Genomic DNA, 25,571 nt, shown 5'->3' with positions numbered 1-25,571 from the left:
ACCCTAGGTAGACCAAGGGAAATATTTTCTTCTTGCTATATAGGAGGTTATGATGTACACTTCACCATGTCTTGCTCATAAGGAAGACACAAGGATAGAAGCAAGTAACAGAGTGGAGTAGAGACATTGAACCCGATTGTGTTCCTATTGTTGAAACCAATCCTAGAACCCACTCCATTTTCAAAAAAAGCTTCATTGTTACATTCTTTTTAGTCGGATTTCATCTCTTCTCACCATGCTAACTTACCTAATTTGTATAATCAACATTGGTAGCACTGCTAGACCAAGATACACCAAAAGGATGACTCTCTCTCTCTCTCTCTATCTCTACCACAATAGAAGTAGAGTACTCCTAAGTTGTTGAACAAGAGCTAAAAACTCATGAAAAACAATGTCTATGAGAAGCTCCCAAGCTTGGCATCAAAGAATGCTTTGCATTATTTTACATATATTTATGTTTGCTAGAATCTTAAAGAGGTTGTGTAATGTATCTCTTTTAGAAATGCAATAGAATATACATGTAGGAAGAGCGTATTGATAGTGCTTTTATACTTGAAAGAGAAGATAGACCTACAAGAGTAGAAGCAATGTTTCTTTGGCCGTAGCAACACGCGGGTCACATACTAGTAACATCATATTGACGAGAATAGGCAAACGGGTTAAAAGACAATGGGCTACCATCCACTAATTTCCCTAAGTAGGAATGGTAGTGGATCCAAATTGGGCAGAGGCCTTCAAAGTTCGTCTTAGTGGCTCAATCATTTTACAAATAGAACCTTAGCGCACACACATATATGGAGGGGTAGTCAACATCGACAACTTGTGTTGACAAACTGCAACAACACATTTAGAGACAGACAAAGGCATTGCCTTTCACTGCGTGCGTGTGTGTGTGTGTGTGTGTGAGAGAGAGAGAGAGAGAGAGAGAGAGAGAGAGAGAGAGAGAGAGAGAGAGGACTAAAGACTCTAGAGGAAAGGAAATAAAAACAATGTAGCTTGATAGCAAAAGCAAAGGCTTTTTGCTATACAGCCCCCCATCAGCCCTCAACACTAAAGGGCACGGGGTACTAAGCCTTAGCCATGGCATAAACGACGTTGAACTCAAGGCGGGAAGCACAAGATGCGCAGGCCCGTCTAATTTCAAAAAGGAAAACTAGGATGGATTTTGTGAACTCGGACAGGGGAGACACACATCGAAGTTTACTTATCAGGCTTTTTTCCACCATGGGTTTCACATCGTGTGCATGGGCAAAGTGGTTAGAGCATCAGCCTCGTGAGGGGGAGATTGTGGGTTCAAGCACGGGGGGCCCAAAGCAGGCACCCCGTTTTTTCTGAGCCTTGAGATTCCCACAAAGGATCAATATCTGTTGATCCCACCGGTTTGCCCTCATTAATACCCTGTGGGGTTTTTAGTATGGGTATGGAAGGCATACCTATGAGAAATGCATGCCACCTCAGCTTACAGGGATGTCTAGTCCCCGACTGGCTCGCCAAGCATCAGAGTCCGTTCAGACAGCTCTTAGCAGCTAGGGCATAAAGCAAAGAAGTGAGCGGCAAAAATTTGCGCGGGAGGGGGGCGACGGGAAGGTTTTGAAGCTCGTGTACGCGCCACATACTACTCTCACATGCGCACGAAGCCTGCGTGCTCTGTAGACACTTATCCTCTATAGGGCCATCCCCACGCTGAAGCTCCTCTACAAACATGTATGTGATCAAGCGCGATGGGAGGCAGGAGTCTGTGCATTTTGACAAGATTACAGCTCGTTTGAAGAAGCTCAGCTATGGTCTCAATGCCGATCATTGTGATCCCGTCCTTGTTGCACAAAAGGTCTGTGCGGGTGTCTACAAAGGAGTCACTACAAGTCAGCTCGACGAGCTTGCTGCTGAGACTGCGGCTGCCCTAACTGCTAATCATCCCGACTATGCTCTGGTATGCTTCTCTGCTTGCGCATTCTCATAGGTTTAGCCGAATATCCACAGTTTTGACGAATGTCCTCCATTTTTTGCAGCTTGCTGCGAGGATTGCCGTCTCCAATCTTCACAAGAACACCAAAAAATCATTTTCTGAGACGTACGCTCAATTTTCTTAGTAACTGTAATTACTGGAATGATCTTATGCTCTTTCAGAAAAGAATGATGAGCTGTTGCCAATTGTGTTTCTTCTAGATGCTGGCCCAATTAAGCTATGTCTGCTTGTGCATGCTGAATTGTGGTTCCTTCCATTTCATACCTAGTTGTGGGTACTTTGGCTACTGCATGTTTGTCAATAATGTCTAGGCTGGTGAAAATTTAGTTATTCTTACAGAGAGTCTACATTTAACACTTTGCTACTACAGATCCTCTCGAGCTCTTCGAAACTCTCCTTTAAGCTTAATTTGTTAATATAACCCTGCAGGGTGAAGATTATGTACAACCATGTGAATCAACATTCAAAGTTGCCAGCTCCTCTTATTGCCAGTGATGTTCATGAGATTGTCATTCAGGTTTTTCTTCTTCTTCCAAATAGGTAATAGTGATTGAGTTTAATGTGGAGAATTTGACTCATTCGCTATTTTGCTCTCCCCTACTCCAGAATGCCGCTCGTCTTGACAGTGAAATTATCTACGACCGAGACTTTGATTATGACTATTTTGGGTTCAAAACTCTTGAGAGGTCCTACCTATTAAAAGTCAATGGTGTGGTGGTGGAGAGGCCACAGCATATGCTTATGCGAGTCGCAATTGGAATTCATAAGTATGAAATTGAGTCTGCTATCAAGACATACCATATGATGTCTCAACGGTGGTTCACACATGCCTCACCCACACTTTTTAATGCTGGAACCCCCCGGCCCCAGGCATGTTCATAGTCTCGTTTACTCTACTTCCTCGAGAATTTATTCCAGTGTGAATGATGGACTTATGTTATGATTTGGCTTCTTGAAACTTGCAGCTCAGTAGCTGTTTCCTAATTTGCATGAAGGATGACAGCATAGAGGGTATCTACGATACTCTCAAAGAGTGTGCAATAATCAGCAAATCTGCTGGAGGTATTGGGTTGTCAGTCCACAACATCCGAGCAACTGGCAGCTACATTCGAGGAACCAATGGCACTTCAAATGGAGTGGTTCCCATGCTTCGTGTGTTTAATGACACAGCTAGATACGTGGACCAAGGTGGAGGCAAAAGAAAGGGTAAAGCCATTTTGATTGCTTGCCAGTATGAGTTGCTTCTATTGCAATGTCTATGTGCACACCATTCGTAGTGGATGCTAATTGTTATACGATTCTGTGATTCTGTAGGTGCCTTTGCTATTTATCTGGAACCATGGCATGCTGACATCTTTGATTGGCTAGACCTTAGAAAGAATCATGGAAAGGTTGGAAAGTGTGCCATGTTGAGATGTTTTATGACAGTTTGGTTCTGGTTTACTCACTCACCTTTCTCTTCAGGAAGAGACCCGAGCACGAGATCTTTTCTATGGTTTGTGGACACCTGATTTGTTCATGAAGCGAGTTCAAGATAATGGGCTTTGGTCTTTGTTTTGTCCGAATGAGGCTCCTGGCCTTGCTGATTGCTGGGGTGAAGAATTTGAAACCCTGTACATTCACTACGAAAGAGAGGTATTGTTGTGTGCCAACTGCAATTTCCAAGTTTATTAGAATAATTTTTGATTGATTGTTGGGGTATGGTTCTCAGGGAAGAGCAAAGAGAGTGGTCCAAGCTCAAAAGCTGTGGTTTGCTATTTTGGAAGCTCAAGTCGAGACAGGGAATCCTTACATGGTGTACAAGGTAAGGTCTTCTGCTTTCACACTGCTTGCTATCTTGAACTGAAATTGTTGCTGTGGTTTCTGAGTCCTGAAGTAAATGTCAGGATGCTTGCAATCGCAAAAGCAATCAGCAAAATTTGGGAACCATAAAATCGTCCAATCTCTGCACAGAGATTGTGGAGTTTACCAGCCCTGACGAGACGGCTGTGTGCAACCTTGCGTCGATTGCTCTACCACGATTTGTTAGAGAAAAGGTATTTTTAGGAATTCAATTATGTTGAAGCATACATTATTTTTCCAAACCATATAAGGGTTGCTTATGTGCAAGTAATGCTTCGTAGGGTGTTCCTCTTGAGTCACATCCTTCCAAGTTAGTCGGTAGCAGGGGCTATCAGAATCGCTATTTTGATTTCGAAAAGCTCGGAGAGGTTTGAGCCTTCCTTAAAGTCTTCTTATCTCATGCTTGATCATGTCTATCGACAATGAGAATATTTTCTACAGGTTGCTGCTGTAGCCACTCGTAATCTGAACAAGATTATTGATGTGAATTATTATCCGGTGGAGACAGCTAGGCGATCTAACCTCCGCCACAGACCTATTGGAATAGGTGTGCAAGGACTCGCTGACTCCTTTATTCTGATGGGAATGCCCTTTGATTCTGAAGAGGTAGTGTTGATCTACTTTTTGAGATTTAAAAAAAATATTGAATGCCAGTGTAGTGATTTGCTATTAATTATGTGGCAGGCTCAAAAGCTTAACAAAGATATATTTGAAACTATCTACTACCATTCTCTTAGAACTTCAGTGGAGCTTGCCATGGGAGAGGGGCCGTACGAAACCTATGCAGGAAGTCCCATGAGTAAGGTAGGTTTGTACAACATGAATTGAATATTGTGACTGCTGCCTAGGATAGCTTCATCTTGACACTTGGACCTTGTATAGGGAACTTTGCAACCAGATATGTGGCAGATTGTGCCATCCGATCGATGGGATTGGGCTACCCTTAGGAGAACGATTGCTGAACATGGGGTTAGAAATTCACTTCTTGTTGCACCAATGCCGACAGCCTCTACCAGTCAAATATTGGGCAATAATGAGTGTTTTGAACCATACACCTCAAACATCTACAGTAGACGAGTGTTAAGGTTTGGAGATAGTTAGGCTTAGCGTCTTTTTGACTTGCTCAGTGGTTTTTCTTTGGTCTGAATGGGTTTGGACTTGTATCTTCTTACAGTGGTGAGTTTGTGGTCGTCAACAAACATCTTCTGAACGATTTGACGGACATGGGACTCTGGAACCTGGAATTAAAGAACAGAATTATTCTCAACAATGGGTCTATTCAGAAAGTAGACAAAATTCCAGAAGACTTGAAAGCAGTGTACAAGTAAGAACACTGGAAAGTTTGGTTGTGTGACAGACCTGGTAGAAGGTTTGCATGTTACTTACCCGAGTTTTGAGCACAGGACTGTCTGGGAGATCAAGCAGAGGACCATCGTAGACATGGCTGCTGATCGGGGCTGCTATATCGACCAAAGCCAAAGTCTTAACATACACATGGACCAGCCAAATTTTGGGAAACTGACTTCTTTGCACTTCTACACTTGGTCTAAGGTACACTTTTACTTCTGAAAATGTTTGATGTTGTGGCAAGGGTACTTTTGGTCTGATCTGCAGACTGGTTATTATATAATGCAGGGCTTGAAGACAGGTATGTATTATCTTCGGACTAGGGCAGCTGCTGATGCTATCAAGTTCACAGTTGATCCCTCATCCATGAAGGTACCTGTCTGCTAAAACATGTCGCAAAAGTTTTAGGCATTGTTTTTTCTGGACGAGTTCAATTTGGAGACCTACTTGCCCATCTATCAAAAATACATGCCACTCACGTCTCTAGTATCTAGTATCTACTATGAGACTCAGTCATGATGGTCATTGTAGGTGATATGATGATTGATCATGGATCGAGCTAGATGCTAAAATTTCTTTAGTGTTTCACAGACCTTACATGGTTTGGGCTCCCCTAAATTGTTTTGAGTCTCGTATGTAGACTATTATTAGTGACATGGAATTCTTGGGGGATCTATGCTTATGAGCCCATCTGAAAAACTATGGTTTTGGGATATGCGTGTAGCAGTTTTGGAGTTCTTTGTCGCACTTCAAAAACTTCAAAAAATTGATGCATTTGCCAGAGGGTTAACTGCCTTTCTTCTTGGTGCAGGAGTCAGCACAGTCAACTGACGATGATACCGAGGTCAGGATGGCACCAATGGTTTGCTCCATTGAAAATAAAGAGGAGTGCCTTGCTTGTGGCAGTTGAAACAGCCAGCTCAGAACTGCAAGTTCAAATCGTGGGATGCGACTCATGCTAATGATGACATTGAGGTGGAGCCATTTATGTGTACTTTACAAGGTCGGTGGTTATGGACTTTGGCAGAATCAATGAATACAGTAGTACAGGAATGCATCCTTGACCTTTGTGGGGCATTGGACTCGAGAGAAACAATGTCAATTCTTTGTTTGCTTTATTATTCGGCCTCACGTTACCCCACCATTAAATTTGATACTGAGCAGCTTATGGTCACCATGCTCAGTTGTGTGAATCCTACTTGTAGCATAGCTTGCTTTCAAAGTGCTCTATATCCAATCTCAACTTTAATGTCATTTGTATGTCTTTTCCTGCCATTAAATTTGATGCAGAGAGCCAGTTTAATCTCTCTATAAGTAACAAACAAGGTAAGGGTTTCCCTTTTTTTATGTGATTTTGATCAAAAGCTTGATCTGATTCTTGGTCATCTCCATGGTGGATCTGTGAATTGCAAAACATTTGCTGTAGAAAGTATATCTTTGGTTCTAAAAGTTGCTTTAATGGTTGACCCATAATGGATCAGGATTTTGCTTGTCCTTTTTCATAAATTCTATTATCATGATCATTACTATGGCAATTTTTGTAAGCACTGCTTAACTTCAACAATGTGAAACTAATTTTTAAATTTTTTTTCCTGAGAAAACTAAGAACTCAGCAAAACTGAGAATTTAGTCCTCCCCCCCAACTGTTTCATTCCAAGAGCCTACAATATTATATAAAAAATCCCAGTTATAACATCTCATTGAGGGAAACCCATCAATGATCATACTATGAAGAGTTGCACAACATAAATATGCTGGCGAGGTTGACAAGGAGTCAGTTGGAAATTTTGCACAAATTAAATAGCCTATGAGAAATTTTCATCAAAATCTACCAAATGTGATATTTTGGAAATCTTTTGAAATTTGAGCAGTATAATTTTTCCACAAATTTCAGGGGCATTTTGGTAATTCTCTCTTAAATAAAAAAGTGCTCCGCATATGGCTCACCAAAAACTTTTTTTCCAACAATGGCACACTTGAAACTCTTTTGTTTTTTAGGTCTAAATTTGAAGAATTTCCTTGTTTTTACACCAAAACTTGTAAAATTATACCGGTTTTCTCAAGGCAAACTCAAAACCTTTAGTGGATTTTATAAATTTAGCTGGTTGAAAATACACTACAGCCGGTTTCCTACGAACATTTTGCGTGAGTGCGTGCACCCAACAAAAGATTATTTTTGTATCAGTCCATGTTGACATGTTGATGCCCTAAAGGTTGAAAGCCTTTGTTTGGACTCATCCTAATCATAACATCTTAACATGGGTATGTTTTGGGAAGTTTGTAAAAATTAAAGGGCCTATGAGATTTTTTTGGCATTTTGGGTCCAAAAATGATATGGGGCATTTTGGGAAAAAAAAAGAAAGAAGATTAGAGCAATTTGGGAAATTTTTGTAGTATGGTACGAAATTTCCACAAATTTCAGGGGAATACTGGTAATTTTCCCTAACACGAAAAAACCACACACAGACACGCACACACACTCCATGTTGGTGGTTTAGAAGTTGAAAGCCTCTTTATGGAATAATAATCGTCTCAAACTTAATGCAGCATGGTGTGCTAAAAATATGAAGGGCAAAGAGGCTTGGAAGCTGGCGTTGTTGTTATCTGATCCAACTGAATATCCTTCTCAACTTTGTCCTCTTACCTAAGATGGGAAGGTTGATGCTAGTTCACCACAGTAGAATGCATTCAAAGGCGCGCTTATAATATAGTATATTATAGTGGATTTTAATTAAAGTTTTTAAGTTTGCTTTGGTTTTCACCGGCCGGCCTAGCTCAGTTGGTAGAGCGCAAGGCTCTTAACCTTGTGGTCATGGGTTCGAGCCCCATGGCCGGCGATTGAAGTGTTTTCCATGCATTCGTAGGGTGGAAGTTACATTTTTATGATATATTTATTATCTTCTGTGTATTTTTGGCAAACCCAAAGGGTCTCCACACTTTTCGCTAATAAAAAGGAGAGAGAGAGAGAGAGTTTGTAGTGATCATTTTCCATGTCTATCGACTCGTGCTTCATCAACATCATGAGCTTCTATGAGGGAGGCACCCCGCATACCTAGCTAGGTACGATTAGGGACAGGGGACCGCCGGCTTTCTCACATTGTGACTTACCTCAACATCATGAGCTTCTGTGAGGGAGGCACCACATACCTAGCTGGGTACGATTGGGGGCAGGGGACCGCCCTTGCCCCCAATCGTACCTAGCTAGGTATGCGGTGCCTCTCGAGCAGAAGCTCATGATGTTATGCATTGTATGAAAAACACTGAAAAAAACTCCATTTTCCTACATGAGAAAATTTCTAAATCTTCTTGTGAATGAATAGTCACTAGCTTTGAAGCCGAAGCGCATGCACGTGCACTTCAGCTACCAAGCCTCCACTCTCATCCTTGATGCTCCTGCCTTGGCGGATTTCCCTCAATCATCGGCATGATGACGCCCTTTGCTTCGATGTACCCGGCTATTGACAATATTGACTATTAGCCCGTTGAAGCTTATCTATCCCATCCAAAATTAGACAGAAGGATAAGCTCATGAAGGTTGACGACGACGTGGCCGCAACAAATCCAAGTGCATAAGTTGGGACTCATATTGGAAACACTATGAAGTCGACATGCTTACACGCGAGGAGGCATGTTGCAAGTACAAATTTCTAAGAACATCCATCCTCCGCCTTGGAGAAGATGCTCTCCAAATAGGAGAGATTCCAATAGCCCTCGCTAATTCTGACCAATCCTTGGTTTGATTGTACATAGAGGATAGTTTTTTGCGAGAAAGAAACCTTTAACCTTAGTGTAAATGTTTTTGATAAAGCTAGGTTGGATTGATGCGCCCCTTTTATTGGCAGGCCTAGTGATTTTATCACTTGTTTTTCTTGTTCTTGTTTTGTGTATCTTGATTTTTTTTGGAATAAAGCTCCTCGAGAAACCACGTGGCTTAAACATAGCTCTTGATTTAAACAAGCTGAAAAATGAAGCTTTGCTTCACTTTGGCATCATGCGATTGTAATGAGTTTTTTTTCGACCATCACTAAATAACCTATATAATTATTGATCCATCTACTCAAAATAGTGAAGCTGTCCTTTGAAAGTTTGATTAGATTTTTGAACACATTTTGAATAAGCAAGCATTTTTAGATGCAAAGATACAAACATAGCACACCCTCAAAACTACAAAAGTGATTCCCTCATTTACTCTTTTTCTGCCTTCCGTCGGCCTCATCATGAACAACAGAGATACGTCGTTGTTATAGAATAGTTATAGATGAAACACAACTAATTATATTCCAAATCCATAGGACAAATTGGGAGCTAAACTTTCTCCCGTTTGAGGAAAATCTTTTTGATATCTTTTAGAGTATTTTAATACACAAAGGTCATATAAGGCTTGCTCACCTCTCACAAACTTCTTGGCTTTCTCATATAATAACCAGCTCTCTATTCAAGCATAGAAATGCAAAATCCAATTTAACAAACTTTCAGGTTTTTGGTGCATTTTTTGCTTTTGCCTACCATTCATTTGTCGCTACATACCATATTTACTTAGAGAAATCCAAGAAGAGCTTAGATTTATCTTTAAAAGGAAGTGCAAGTTTCAAGTTAATCATAAGATGATGGCTGTATTCAATATGAATAGTATTGACCATCCCCACCAGGTATTAGTAGTTGGATCTCTCTCTCTCTCTCTCTCTCTCTCTCTCTCACACACACACACACACACACACACACACACACACACACACACACACACACACATGTCCCTTTCATGTGTGGCTTACTATTTGTTGGGGTATAAAGCCCAATGTGGTCGCCCAGGTAAGTGGGCGGGCCGCCAGGTATGTACACATATTCTTTTGTAAAAACCTAATAATAACTCACTATGCTCTACACATTACAGTAGAGCGAGTTCACCATATCGTCGTGCTCTTCTTCTCGCACTCTCTCTCGTGTCGCGCTTCCGCTCGTACTCCTTCAACTGGTATCAGAGCTCAGATCGAGGCTCGGGGCAACACTGCAGGAGGCTAGAGTCACCAGCTCAAATTGGAGTGAAATTCGACAGGCGAAGACACGGCCCCAAATCTTGTGGGAAAGCCCGAACGGCTTGGTGTTCTCAAAATTTCATTCTGAGGTCATCTCGGCCACCGTTCGGCTTCGACAAAGGTCTGCGCAGGCCTTTTTCGACTACGTGGTTTCAGCGGGTGCAGATCCCACTCTGCAAATTTGGGGTTTTCAGCCTACGACTGCAGGTGCTGAGGATATCGACACTCCCAGAGTGTTGATTTGTGGCTGTCTACACATCGAAGGACGTCTCACAGTTCTTGGAGGCGTGTCACATACGACACGGGCGCATCTACACACAGACTGTAGGCGACATCCACTAGTTCATCATGTAGCTTGTGTTTGCTGCTTGATATTCCAGATTTCATCCTGACATTGCAGGTACTTCCACATGGGATGTATTGTCAGAGATGATGTATGTCTGTTGAGGGTTTGCTGGCTGTGAGTCACGCAGCAAACAACCGCCGCAGCGGTTACAACATACAGTGGGAAATTTGTGGATGTATGACTTTGTGGGAAGTCTATGTAGTGTCAGATTTACTGCAGCCTTTGTTGAGGGTCGAGTGAGGTTTTATTGAGCTGGGAGATTCTCGAATGTTGAGATCCTTTCGGTGATACAGGTCTTGGAGCGATCCCTCGAGCACCCTTAGATAGGCAGCTAGGATGTATTGACTGTGAGTTAGACAATTGGGATTGCATCTTTGCTTTACTGCCGTTGAGGCATTGTCACAGTCTATGCTTCTAGGACAGTGACAGGACAGTGAGAGACAGTACAGGTGCAGGACAGGTTTACCCGCAGCTTACAGTGTCAGAGAGACAGTGTTTTTTGAGTACACCAGAGCCATTTTACAAAGGAGACTCTGCTGAAATTTATGCAGAATCTGAAGCTTTCTTGGTTCATTTGACAGGTTGATATTGGTTCAGAGGTCAGTTTACAGGGGAAACTCTGCCGAATTTTTCCCAGGAAAGTAAACCACTGTGAAGCGTAGCTATGGCTGGATCACAGGACACTGCTCGATCTTTACAATATCAAGAAGCTGGATGGAACTAATTTCCCATTGTGGAAGAAGCAGATTTGGCATGTGTTGGTACAAAAGAAGCAGATAAAACCTATAAAGCTCAAGGGGATAAAACCAGAAGATATGGACGAAGATGAATGGAGCGAAATGGATGAATTGACACTTTCTACCATTATGCTGACTTTGGCAGAAAGCGTTTACTTCAATGTAGCAGACGAGATGTCGGCTTATCAAGCATGGTTAAAGCTGAGTGATCTTTATGAGAAGCAGAGTGCAGCTTCACAGGTATACTGGCTTAAGAAGCTTGTTGACTTGAAGATGAAAGAAGGGACACCTATGTCCAATCATCTGAATGAATTCAACACAATCTACAATCAGTTGTCAGCTCAAGGTGTCAAGTTTGATGAACCTGTTAGAGCTATGTTCCTGTTGATCACATTACCGGAAAGTTGGGACACTTTTCGCACAGCTTTGAGTAATTCTGCACCTCCAGATGGTTTGAACATAGCAGGTGTAGAAGGAAGTCTGCTTACTGAAGAAACCAATAGAAAGACAATGGACAAAGGCAAAGGAACAACCTTAGTTGTCAGGGGAAGGACCAAAGAAAAGTACAAAGGTGGAAAGAGGAATCAGTCTCGTAGCAAGTCCCGTAGTGCTAAAGGCAAGAGTGACATAGAATGCTACCATTGTGGCAAGAAGGGTCACATGAAAAGAGACTGCAGAGAATGGAAAGCAGAAAAAGGCAAAGAGAAAGCTGAAGACCATGGTGAGAAGAACAAGTCCTCAGTGAAGATTCAAGAAATAAATGTGACAAACACTGTTACAGAGGATGACAGTCTAGTATCAGGAGACATCTACTTCTTGAAGAATACAATGGACTCAGCTCTTCTTGCAGCATCTGATGGAAATACACTGAGTGACTGGATTATAGACTCAGGGGCATCACTTCATGTGTCTCCAAACAAGGAGTGGTTTACTTCTTATGTGACCACTAAAGATCATGTTCGGCTAGGCAATGGGCAGACATGTGAGTTATGGTCGTGAGGCATAAAAAAAGTGGAGATCAAAAGATAAGACCCACAGTTGGATGTCTTGAAGCATTTTGCATGTAGGGAGATGCAGTAGGTAAAAGCGCACCGTCACATTCTATCTTCTCTTGAAGAGGGAAAGAAAGGTTGAAGAAAAGTGTTTTCATAGTGGGATGACTGAGTACATTCATTTTACTCAATCACACAGACATAGCTGGAACTTTTAAATACTATTGCGCGAACACGAGGGAGAGGGGAAGAGAGAGAGAGAGAGAGTGCACCAAAAATAGTAGAAGGCATGATTGCAATGTTGTGCTTTTGATCAGATTGGAGGTTAATTTATAACCATTTATGGCACAAAAACCGTCAAACTAGAATTGTTGATGTTTGTTACATGTTATGTCTATTTTTATGCAATTGATTTTTTCCATATCCTCTGGCAAGTCAATACATGCATAAGGCATGTATATGTAGATATAAGGTGTTAGATCAGCTCTCAATAAATCAAACCAAAGCAGAGAGTGTTCTATATACGCCATATTTACAGTGAATGTGATTGCTGTTCTAAAATCTATTTGGTTGTAGTTCGATCAAAGAGGGAGTTGGTTGTCTATGGACATTGGATGTCTTTGTGACAACTTGAAACTTGTGAAAGGAACATGCACAATTATTCCAAGTGTATCTGCATGCCTTCTGAGGCATTTCCCACGGGCTGATACCACTGAATGAGGGCTTGGAAACCCAACAATCCCCCCCTCAAGCCCGAACTAGGCAGACCACTCTCATGATACCTCGAGTTTTTGGTGTTCTCGTCAACGGTGAGTTTTAGGTTCTCTCACAACCAAGGACTTTAGTGTATCCATAACCTGCTGCTATGATAATAAACCTCCCCTTGAACAGATAGGGTGTATGTCAAAAATTAGCTACCAATAAATGGAGTTTTTGGTTCACTACCAAACCTTGGGGTTTAAGGTGTACCTAATAACCTCATGAGAAGCAGGACAAAAATGGGCTGAGAACAAATGTTTTTGGGAGGTCTTACCACGTATGTATGTGTGGCAGTGTCTAACCCGTACAAATTATCATGGCAATAGTTGACAATTTATAGGCTAAAGTAAGGCTTTTAAAAGATAATTGTGATTGTGTTGACAATAGATAGATAAAAAAAATTTGATGGACCAAGTTCTTCAAGCAAGTCTTTGTGCATAACTGTCGATGCCTCATATAGAACAACATGGCTCCAAAATCTCCTCTCTTTCATGTGCCTCAGACACAACTCATATGTAGACAATGCATTCCTGGAACAACCTTCAACACATATATGGCATGTTGTTTTTCCCACTTTTTGAACTCTTGTCAAAGATTTAAAATACCCAAATCCTCCTTTGCATCCATGCCATATCAAAGTTTTGAGATTCAGTAGTAGTAGGTGTTCGGCAACAATTGTGAGGTGGTACACATAAACATCTTGAGATGCTGTGAAAAGTGCGAAAGAACTGGTCCTCTATTGCTTGCCTTTTGAAATGCTAAAAAAACTGTTAAGCTTGGTTGCAAAGGACCTAAGACAGCCTTTTGATATGATACAAAAAATAAGCACCTTCACCTGCCGACTACGTGACCAAGCATACACAGCGCTCTGAAAAGTTGCTCGTTTACTAGCTTTGCTCTATAGCAACGTTTTGAGATGCCTTCGTTGATAGGCCTTTTGTTTTGAACACAATGGGTGTTTTGAGATGCACATCAATTACTCACAGACTAGCAACAGACGACAACGTTTGGATATGCCCGAAATTGTCGACTTTTACGTAGCGCACGACTTGGGCTCTTCGACACTGGCCACGAAAGAAAATGGCATTTTGAAATGTTGCCTGCAAAACCGCTTGGGGCTCTTCCTGCCTGGGACGACGAAGTTCTGCGAATTGCACGAAATCGGCTCTTTGAAGCACCATCTAAGTGGCATTTTAAAACACCCTGTCTCCGCTTGCTAAGAGTTTTTGCTCGCCTGCAACAAGCGCCTTTCAAGACGCCTAGGGTTTGACAAAACCTAAGGCTCTGATACCAGTGTTAGGTTTGATGACAGCTATGGAGGGTGGCGTCTGAGAGGAGCCATGGAGAGCTTGGAGATGGGTGCAAGGAACGAGAGGGATGAACGAGAGAGAGAGAGAGATTCGGCACAACAAAACAAAAAACTTTACAATATCAGAGGCCTTGCCATGCAAAATTCTAAAAGGAGACTAAAGTGTATCTGCATGCCTTATGAGGCGTTTCCCACGGGCTGATACCACTGAACGAGGGCTTGGAAACCCAACATTATTCACATGGCGTACATTTTTTTAAAGCCCGATGATCAACAATTTAATTGCAAGGTTTGTTGGATATTTAGCCTTAGAACTAAAGAATAGAGTTACTATTCAATTTTTGCGAGTCCCTGAGAAAGAACGGTGCATCCGATATCAAAAATCTCTTCAAGCACTTAAAGACCGCCTCGCCAGCCGTCAACCCGAAGACTACTTTAGTCCATGAAACTCTGTTAAGGGATGACACAATCGAGGAGGGGAGGAATGTTAGCAGCAAGCTAACCCATGTAACATTTTTCGGCAGCTTTATTGTAAAAACACTTATTCTTTTGATAAATTGGGAATATTGTAACTCCTATGTGAGGAGTGGATATTGTAATCTATGAGCCAGAGAGCTATAAGCTTCCAGATTGTATGAGTTAATCCTTGGTTAGAGCTCTCAGATGATTAGTTTTTGACCTAAGAAACCTTGGCTAAGGTATATAATCCAACTTTGTAAAGTTTTTATTAAGTTTTTGGATAATAAAATACACAACATGAGCTTATGGCGCTCTTCTCTCTCATTCTCATGCTTCTATCTCCCATGTTGATTGTCACATTGCAGTGTCGTCTGTTGCATTGCAACCATGGGTAAGAGCTCTACGCATTGACGTAAGCATATCATGCTAAATCGATCCTCGGCCTAAAAATGATCATAAGTAGAAATTTAAGCTAGGAAATTACAAAGTAAGTATAGACGGGGTATCGGGGCATCATTGCTAAGCATTTAGATGCATTCGGGGTCAGAAATGACTAGGTCAAAATCTCACTGCTGTTAATAATCGCATTTTTTGCTACTCATTGAAAGTGAGTTTTGAGACCATAAGCATGTGTGCTTAAGTCTTATATACTTGTCCTAGAAGTTTTATAGCATTCAGATGTCTTTTGATGATGTAACGATCATGTTTCACTTGAGGATTAGCGACTAGGTTTTGATGACTTAGGTCATTTGAGTGTAGCTTGAGTTAGACGCGAGCTGTCTGTTGTTTTCCAAGAGATTGACACCCTCTTCTTGTTGGGTTCAAGCCCTTTGCCGGTCAGTGGGAAATGCCTCCTAAAGGCATGCAAAGCACTTTTAGTTTGCATGACCAAAGTTATATATGTAAGGTTGTCAATCAAGGAAAAATAGCGTTATTTTTTTGTTGCATCTCTGTGTCGAATCTCTGCTCTCTCTCTCTCTCTCTCTCTCTCTCTCTCTCTCTCCTTCTCGCATCTGCTTCTCAGCACCACACCATGGCTATCCTCCGGCTCCACCCGCCCTAGCTCAAGTTACAACAACTGGTATCAGAGCTTTGGCTCAAACCTCGAGGGTTGTGCTCGACAAGCAAAGCGCGGGACCTACCGCTCACAGAGGGAGACATCCAGCTCGTCGACCTGCATCAAATCGCACAAAGGTAGAGAGTAAGAGAGAGGAAAGAAGAGAGGTGATGATTTATCCTTTGATTTATAAGATCTCGGAAGAGCCACTTGATTGGTTGAAATTACCTTGGGTAGGCCTTGGTATCTTGAGGCACCCTTGCTTGATGACGGCAAACCTCTTTGCTAAAATACCTTGAGGACTTTGTTTTCTTTGAATTTTTACTATGCATGGAAAACTCTGCTTAATAGGGAATATTACCAATGCTTTCTTCACTATTAGTGAGAACTCCCCTTTGAAGTTGAGGGACACTTAGAGGTGGAAAATTACTCTTTGGGGGAGGGAGACATTGAGGGCATTTGGTCTAGTGGAAAAAAAAGGCTATAGTACGGGATGGGACCCCTACAAACTTGAAACTGTATTGAGTCCCTTTGCATGATGCCTTTGCATCTGCATGCTACGCCAAAGAGACCTCTGTGTTAGCCTACCCTTGTTGACCCTATTTGCCTTTATAATGTAATTTGAAATTTGGTTTTTGTGTCTGCCCAATGTCCCAAAGTGGTTGTAAGACTTGAGCCCATGACCTTGAAGGTCAAATTAGGCTCGGTAGAGGAAAACCACATACACACACATTAGCACTCAATCAATTTTGTTAAAAAGTGCTAATGATGGTTAGTTAGAGAGTTTGAGGGTGCATATGAAAGCTCTCATAGTAGAGGTTCTTGACACATAAATGAGTCTTGAATATGTGGTTAAGTGTGGAGTAATTAGATCTTAAAGAGGAACAAAATCACCTCTAAATGCAAGAAATCTAGTGCACAATGCAAATGCATAAATTCTTAATCGGAAATGTCCAATGATCATTGAAATTCTAATCAAAATGGCGAGTAGTGGCTTGAATGTATGGGCCCAAGAAAATGCTCACATAAAGCGCTTAAATAGTAATTAACCTATGGATCCTAATGGATGATTAGAAAATGCTAATCACCTCTAATGGTTGTGACACCATTTGTAGGGATTATGGAGGATAAAGAATATCACCATTCATTGTAATGTCATGCTAATTACAATCTTAATCACACAAAGGATACTAGAGTAGAGTGTAGGCACAAAATGATAACTAGATTATTATATAGTGTAGAGGCACATTATATAGAGCTAGCATAGGTATCTCATCTAGCATCATACATGACATCATAAGAGGCTCCAAATCAGCCCAAATTCAGTAGAGAATTTGTGGGTACTCTTTTAGGTCCTTTTATGCCCAATGACATAAAAGGGCATTCATTAAGGGTTACCATATGATGTCACGTGAGTGTACAATAGGGGTTTGTGTAAGCCAAAAAGACATATTTAGAATGGAGAGTCCCATATATAGGGGTAACTAAGGCACTTTTGGTGCATGTAGGTGATGTCTTCCTAGTACTACTTGTGTATCCTCTTGGCATAAAAGGGCCTAATACACCATGTATGGTGCAACAAGTAGATTAACTGGGTGTTTGATGTCACTGTTCATCCCCATTATTTTTCTACAAACATCCTTCTTATTGGGAGGAAAACATGACTTGGATTGCCAAAATGAGTAAGTAGTTCCTTCAAATTCCTAAAAAATGGTATTGCCATGTTGTTGCTTTCAACATGTTACTAATGAGAATAAGCCGAATCCATGATCACAGGTGTCTTGGACACTAGACCTTTCCCTTTACAAAGATGTATTTAAAACTTGCAAAACCTTTACAACCTTAGCCATGTGCAAGTCTCCAAATGCACTCATAAGCATTGCCAAAACACGTTTCTTCAAAAACAACTCGTCCTTTTCTTAGGGTTGCTTAGAAATTGTTGATAATGTGTTTTAGAAATCGGCTAGTAAATTGCTTGCACTTGGTGCTCCTCCCCCAAGGTTTGATCACATTATAAGAAGCTAGGGATTGGCACATCCTCTTCTCCACAAAACCATGCCATATATAGTCACTTGACCATGCTAAATATAGGTCCACTATACTGCATGTGCATTTTGACCCTTGGCCTACCCAATCCTACCTTAGGCTTGACATAATTTCCCCCTTGAAGAAGAGTTTTCCTCCAAAACAAAAGTGGTGATATATTTGTAAGAACACTAATGTTTTCCATAGCAGTATCCCTCCCGGGTCCAGTTGTCCATTTGACCAATACATGGTTCAGTAGGGGGTTCAATGAAACTAAGAAAAACATCTTGATTGTCCACATTGTTGTCCATTTGTAGCCGTTTGTGTAACCAAATTATATCCAAAATAGTGTGTAGACTCTATTTATAGCTCACTTGAGTATTTCAAACGATTTATCACAACTAAGACTAAATGAATGACTAGGTTTCAAAAAATTTGAAGTTACTGAAACATGCAAGAATAACGCTTCTCAAATTTCCATGAAAGTGACATGTTGGCATACACAAAAGTACACTACACCACCTCATGCCATTGCCACCACCTTCACTTGGACACTGAGAAGAAGTGATGTGAACAGGTAGTGGGCTTGGGAGCTGATAATCCCACATACATTGGTGGAGTGAAAGTCTTAACCAAAATTTCATATGAAGCTATTGTAGCAAGAGGAAAGTGGCTAGACTCACCAACTCAAAAATGAATGGCTAAGGTTGAAAGAGGATGCAAAAGATGAACCACTAGTGGCAACGACTGTTTCAACAAGGCTCATAAGAAAGTTAGAGACAGTGCCTGAAGAAAAATTTGAAGAGCCACCAAAGAAGAAAGGAAAGATCGTAATGACCAGGGAGGAGAAGCCAAAAGAGACCACCAGGCAAAAGGCAGTTTGCATCGAGAGAATGATTGAGCAATTCAAAGTCGAGCGAGCATAAATGGAGATTTTGAGGAGTATTGGGTACTAGACCCAAAGAAAATTAGCGGCAGTACCTCTCGACCCTTAGATACTCAAAGATGAGCACTATAAGTGCACTTATCACCACCTGGAGTACCGGGACTTGTACAGATCGCACTAGTACCAAGGTGGAGGCCTTTGGAAAGACCGTGGTGTCCTCCTCCATCGGGAGTTCCGCTAAGTATGGGCCACCAAGTTCCCTTGGCTGGACCACTACCTAGGCCAATGGCAAAGAGTGTGTTAGCAGAAAATGAAGAAGATGTATGAGCTGCCCACAAAATTTTGGATAGAATCACAACCAGATCTCTCACTGTGGTTGAGGAAAATAGCATGCCCAAGACGAGAGAGAAAAATTTGATAGAAGAGCATGACAACCTCACCAACGAACTGCAAAGAGTGATTCAGAGAGAAAAAAGTGCAGAGAGAGAGCAAGAAGCACGATGCAAGAGCAAGTGTAAGAGCGAATAGTGAGGCCATACAGGCCTTGGAAGCTTAGATCATGGCATTGCAAAAAGAATTGAATCTGGAGCAAAGGCAAAGAGTTCACATAGCAGAAGGCTGCTTGGAAGCTGAAGAAAGACTCAAGAAAGAGAAGCAAGAGCTCTAAGAAGAGAATAACCAACTGAATCATCAATTATCAACGCTGCAAGAGCTTCTAGTTAGCAATGTAGAGGAGGCCACCAAAAGAGACAAGTTGATACAACAACAACTAGCAGAATAAAGACAAGAGGTGGAGAGAGCCAAAGGTCAAGATACAGATCCGAGTCCAAGTGACTAAGGAGTCAACACCCAACAAGAGCCTATGGAGATTCTAGAAATCTTTGAGGAACCTATATTGGTGGAGATACCTCCACAAATTCAAGAAGAAGGGCAAGAGCTGACAGCACGGAGGACGAGGCTTGTCTTTGAAGTTTGATAGAGAAATCCATTGAAGAAGGTGTCAAAGCAAATATAGAATTGGAGCAGAAGATGGTGCACTCTGTGGGAGTGCTACGGCTAGATATGAATGTAATCAGAGAAGAGTGGATGCAGCCATCCCTCCCTTACCCTTTTCTCAAGTATGAAGTGTTCATTATAAAGAAAATGATTCAAGCAGAAGAGACGACACCACTATTTGAGGGAGACATCAAAGATCAAGTAGTATCCAAGAGAATGGTAGACTCACAACCAAAATGGAGAAAAGGCTGGCTTACAAAGTACCCATCATACCTAGTATGTCTGGTTGATGCTCCAAAGTCTGTTAGAGATGATCTCTTTCTGCCCAGTACCCAGGATGAGAACATGAAAGGACCACTCAAGGATTTTGGAGAAGCATCCAACCTGGCTTAATTACTCTAAGCTTCCACCACCCAAAGAAGGAGACAGAATAAGTGAAACTTATATGGTGGAAACCCTAACGGGTGCCATTTAGCTCTTTAGTGGCTCTCCTGATTTGACGTGCTGATTCTCAGGAAGATTTGGAAAACACTGCTAGCCTGCATTGAGGTGTTCACACCACACAAAGCTATGGACTCAAGTCTACTGTCAATGGGCAAAACTCTCCTCAAATTGGCTTACAACCTCTCCACAAGTGCTACATCACTTCTACCAACGATTGTTGTTTTTACCTAGCTTCCACATGCAAGCCTTTGAAGAGGCTTTCTACCCAGGTTTTTTCACATATGACAACTAGATTTTTGGACCAATGATGAGCATCGGCAACATCAAATACGAACCTTACTTGAAGATGATTAAGCCATAGGGGTTCTATTGAGCAAAGGAATGAAATAAAGACAAAGTCATGGACCAGTCATGTCATCGGACGACATGGACGTGGAGGGGGGAAGTGTTGACTGATAAAACATTGAGAAGGATCACCCATTTTTTGTAATATTTAATTCTGATATATCAGAGAGATTATTTTTTATGGGAATGTTCCTCTCAAGAGGAATGTATATAAGCCAAAGTTTTGTAACCCTAAGGGGAAGACTTTTGGAATTAATCAAACTATTGTGTTTATTGTGCCATGTCCGTGTGACACACACACACACACACACACACACACACACACACACACACACACACACACACACACACACACACACACACACACACACACACACACACACAGAGAGAGAGAGAGAGAGAGAGAGAGAGAGAGAGAGAGAGAGAGAGAGAGAGAGAGAGAGAGAGAGAGAGAGAGAGAGAGAGAGGTCTTATCTCTTTGCTACGCGCGCTATGGAGTAGCCATTGTGAAGCCAACACCACCAAAGAGTTAGCAACGATGAGGGCTGCACACCAATGCCAAGCTTGCATTCTGTTGTGAGGCGAGCTTCCACGAGCTTCTGAGTGAGTTATCTTGCAAACCATGTCTGCTTTGCGAGTTCTTCATACCAGTAGGTTCACAGTGAGTAGAGCTACACATTAGGATCATACAAGTTGAGAATCGATAACTTGTAATAGATTGCTTGTCTTCATACACGTTTTCTACACCAAGTGGTTATGGGTAGGATATAGGGTCAAAGTCCATAGAGTAGTGACATCTAGGTAAGTATGCCCTGTGATTTTTGAGGGAATTGGAGGACTTTTGTTCTTGATTTTGGTAGCATGAGCGTTGTAGATTGTTTTGCAATCGTAAGCACATAGGATGTCTGGGTTTGAATTCCTCAATTAGTGATTTTTATTGAAGGTAGAGCAGGTGATTGACAACCATCTATTTGCTTCCACGTGCCTACGGGTTGAGCTACATCCTTGGCCGACATTTTGGTATGTTGGTTTAGTTTTTGCTATGCTAGTGTCTACTCGCGGTATATCCACCAACAACATGTTATGCAAAAAATGACACTGCGATAGAAATTCTACACAAAATGACCAAATTGCTTGCATAGTATTATCTGTAGTGGAAATGGAGCCCGAATGGAAAATCTAAGCAAACTGGGCTCTACAAGACTTTTTGAAGTACTGACGATCATCAAAGCACACTGAAATCAGAGAAAGTGATCAGGCGTGTGCTGGCAACTATGCTTGGAAGGATGCAACTTGCTCTGATACCAATTGTTGGAATTATGGCTGCAAGGAAACACACACAGCTTGGAGAAGACAAAGAAGCTCAAGGCACACAACAGAGAGTAGTATTGCTTAGTGTGCAGGGAAAGATAAGTTATTCCTAGAGTGATGGGCGTACATACAATTCACAGGGGAAAAAACCTCCTAGTGAGGGAAAAAATGCCATGACGGTCACACATACTTAGGACCGCATATGGTAACATCTACAAGCACCCATATTAAAAAATCACTTTGTATGTCTGGACGGTCCTAAGTGTGTTTACACATGTCATTACCACATATATATGGTAACATCTACAAGCACCCATACCGGGAGATCACTTCATATGGTGGTTGGTAGACCTGCAACAATGAATCTCATTCAGATATTATACCTATGGTGCAAAATTATTCATAAGCTATCAATTTTATGCTTTGCACGTGGCTCCAAATTTGCCTCTACTAGACACTAGGGCCCATAACACCTAGTGTGCAGGCATTTAGCAAAAATTGATTCGAACCTTCATTTCCATGACTATAGTTGCCAATGCTTAAGGCAAATGTTATGCTCATAGCGCACAGGAAGAGGAGAGTAAACTTCCCCTGCAATCACTTAAAAGATTTTCTAAAACATTTGAGCCATAATAAAACATGAAAAATAATCAATTCTAGGTACAAACAATAACATTTTCATTAACAATACATAGACATGCTATATGCGTAAACAATCATCAATTAATGTTGTTTAATAGTACTTGTAACCTTAACAGTTCATACTAGATATCCAACAATTTATGGCCATTGATATTGTTCCTGACACTATGGCTCAAAATGGTCTAATAAACATATTTGACCAGCACCTAGGGACTCTTTTGCAACACATAATTAGTGAAACAGGCACTAGCGTGAGTCCCAAAGACTTATGTTCTCCACATGTGGAATATGTCTCATATAGGGATTTCTTTAACGTGATCACAAACATGTGAACGCATTAATAACATTGAGTGATAACATTCCAAAATACGTATCACGTTAAACATTCACGTGATTTCCCCTTAACCTATAAAGATCATCCAATTTGGTAAGCTCGTTGTAATTTTTTCATTTCTTAATGGGCTCAGTTTAGGGTTCACATAGTTTCCTAGTAAACTTGGCAAGAAAAAAACATACCTCGGTGGGGTTTTGGTGGGTTGCCACATCACCACTTATCGGCTTTTTTGTGATCACGTTAGTTGTGATTATAAACATTGTGATGACAAGAAGTTTCACGTGATCACATGAATATTAAATCCCTCGTCTCATAGAATGATGTTAGAAAAAGTGACATCCATCAAGTATGAGATGTACTTGTGTGTGGAGGTAACTATAAACCCTCAATGACATGAGTGAGAGGGACCTTCATGAGCCTTGCTCCATACTGGCTAAACCAAACTCCATGAGTTCTTAGACCATGTTGCACACCTTGTGACTAACAAAAACATGTGTCAAATGAAACCCTACCATGTGGGCCTTTAACTGCAGGTTGTAGAAATGTAGTACTTGATCGTCCCAAAATTATTTTCTCCTACATGACCTTATCATGTGTCTAAAGAGAAAAATGGATGAAAGCATTCCAAAAAATATGTCCCTCTTAGACAACTCAATCAAAGGATAGTAAAAAATGGAACTAAAGCAAATCATATGCTTATTATAAGGTGGAAAATATCTTACACTTATCTAAAGGTCAAGTGAACTTTTCAAACCTAAAAGGTACATTACCAAAAGTGTAGCCTCAAAAGGCATAGTATTTCTTTAACCTATTAAGCACTAAATGAGAACTAGTGAAAATAATCCAACATTCAATTGATGATGATGGGTGTAGCCTCAACAATCCAAACCCCTTGGTTTGATTCTGCAAAGAAGAAGGTAGTTGAGACTAGCATAGGCTGCCATGCTACTAATAATGATTGTAAGCACTAGGAAAAATGAACTTATGTACTACCCCATGGTAGATTGAAAACTTATTTCCTTGAAAGTACAATTGTGAAGAGGCCAATTAATAACCACCATCAATACTTATTGAGGTATTTTTCATTAGCTCAGCCGTCCCCCTGAAAATACCACTTCTATAGACACAATTAATGTTATAAACTAAACAACAGATCCTCTCAAGTTGGAATCTTTTTCACAATTGGATCTTGAAACAATCATATCTCTTCATTGAAAGAAGAGAAAGATCCCCAAACCAAACAGAAGGTAGTCATACTAGATTTTCTTTGGATGTTCTAAAACAAGAAATTACCTACCTTGAGGTTCTCTTAGCAGATTCATGATATCCCATAAATTATTTGCTTGATAGCGAGGCCATTTCTACCTGGTATAGACAAAAAACATCATCTGTAGTGCATGCACCTTGTGCATATAACCAATGAAATACACTATACATCGCTACAATCATATGCAACAAACACAAGCAAATATACCAGCCTCAATTGTTATTGCATCGAAGGTTATATGTACCTTGTGCATATAACCAAAGAAATACACTATCAATCCCTGCAATCATATGCAACAAACACAAGCAAGTATACCAGCCTCAACTGTTATTACATAGAAGGTTATGGTTATAAGTAGCTACGACAACAACATTAATAGAAGAATCATCAATAAAGATTATTTGAAACAAACAAAATCTTACATTGTCCTTGAAAGAGTAGTTGATGTTATAGCCAAAGCATAAACAAAAATGGGGTGGAATTTATTCCACCTTATTAGTACGCCATGTATGCAAATGAGAAAAATAAAGTGATAAGCCCTTGGCTAGAATGATGGCCTCAATAGTTTGAGCTGATAACATAAGTGCCTTGCACAATCTATGTACTGGCATGGATACATCACAATTCAAAATTAGCATGCGTAAAATGTGAGCTTATATTCCTACAATATCAATTTCCCAAACATGTGTGCCAATGCCCATCCAAAGTCAATGGGTAATACCTTGGTGCGGGTTAGAAGCCTTGATTCTCATTAAGTATTTCAAAGCACTTTTCTTTGCACAACATGAAAACTTATCCAAGCTAAAGGTTAAAACATGGAAAAACAAGAAGAGCGTGAAATTTTCTAAACTTGTCACCCCTTTGTTGCGGCTTTTCCTAAAATTCAATAGTGAATTCTCGCTTGAGAGTGAAATTTAGTTTGCTTTTGTTGTCCTTGCTTGAATCTGGTTCATAGCCATGTGCGTTGAGAAATTGAGAGCTTTCATATGTACTACGAATGCCCTCTTGGCTTGGTTCATACTGACACCCAATGAAATATCATTCAGACATGTTGCAAAGGCCCCCTAAGTTCATATGTCGATAGCGTATTCCAATATGCAAGCTGAGATTCATATAAGGACATTGTAAGAATAAAACATGATGGCACTTATGTGCTCTAGCTAACGGATGCTCTTGCCACTACCTATGTCATGGAAAAATAAAATCGACCGTGTTGAGCTTTCACAAAGAATTGACCTTATCAAATCGAATGTCTTATGGAGAATCATAAAAGTGCCTTAGATTGCCCAATGCTGAAATGAGATAGCTCAAGAACTTTAACTATTAAACTTTATATGAGTGCCAAGCCCTTTTATCTGAGTGCCAAGCCCTTTTGTAATCCAAGCAACTTTCACTTGCCAAGTTGGCTTTGGAGAAAATTTTGCAAGATTTAATCAGTTCAAAATTGTAAAATTTAAATTTAGCTTGCTTATCG

General features: G+C 40.9%; 1 protein-coding gene and 1 non-coding gene across 2 annotated transcripts; both read left to right on the top strand.

The window, feature by feature from the left end:
- Positions 1-1,447: 1,447 nt before the first annotated feature.
- On the top strand, positions 1,448-6,540 carry LOC147422336 (ribonucleoside-diphosphate reductase large subunit-like). The gene is made up of 17 exons (XM_086502689.1): positions 1,448-1,930; positions 2,010-2,071; positions 2,396-2,483; positions 2,573-2,836; positions 2,932-3,172; positions 3,281-3,357; positions 3,431-3,601; positions 3,678-3,770; positions 3,853-4,002; positions 4,090-4,176; positions 4,250-4,414; positions 4,493-4,612; positions 4,691-4,893; positions 4,983-5,132; positions 5,212-5,359; positions 5,444-5,527; positions 5,967-6,540. Exons 1-17 carry the CDS (start codon positions 1,703-1,705, stop codon positions 6,063-6,065), a joined length of 2,430 nt encoding a protein of 809 aa, XP_086358815.1. The 5' UTR covers positions 1,448-1,702; the 3' UTR covers positions 6,066-6,540.
- Positions 6,541-7,919: 1,379 nt separating this feature from the next.
- Positions 7,920-7,992, top strand: TRNAK-CUU (transfer RNA lysine (anticodon CUU)). Its single transcript has one exon. It is a non-coding gene; the product is annotated as a tRNA-Lys (tRNA).
- The last annotated feature ends 17,579 nt before the right edge of the window (positions 7,993-25,571 follow it).

Source organism: Adiantum capillus-veneris, chromosome 27, assembly GCF_014529385.1.
Source record: "Adiantum capillus-veneris isolate H3 chromosome 27, ASM1452938v2, whole genome shotgun sequence".
Lineage (NCBI taxonomy): Eukaryota > Viridiplantae > Streptophyta > Polypodiopsida > Polypodiales > Pteridaceae > Adiantum > Adiantum capillus-veneris.
This window is presented reverse-complemented; position numbering and strand designations above follow the sequence as displayed.

Excerpts from the sequence above, each read along its gene's own strand:
- LOC147422336 (XM_086502689.1), top strand. The coding sequence starts at position 1,703 with ATGTATGTGATCAAGCGCGATGGGAGGCAGGAGTCTGTGCATTTTGAC. Across the intron at positions 3,771-3,852 it reads ATCCTTACATGGTGTACAAG|GATGCTTGCAATCGCAAAAG; the intron begins GTAAGGTCTTCT and ends AGTAAATGTCAG. Across the intron at positions 5,133-5,211 it reads GACTTGAAAGCAGTGTACAA|GACTGTCTGGGAGATCAAGC; the intron begins GTAAGAACACTG and ends TTTTGAGCACAG.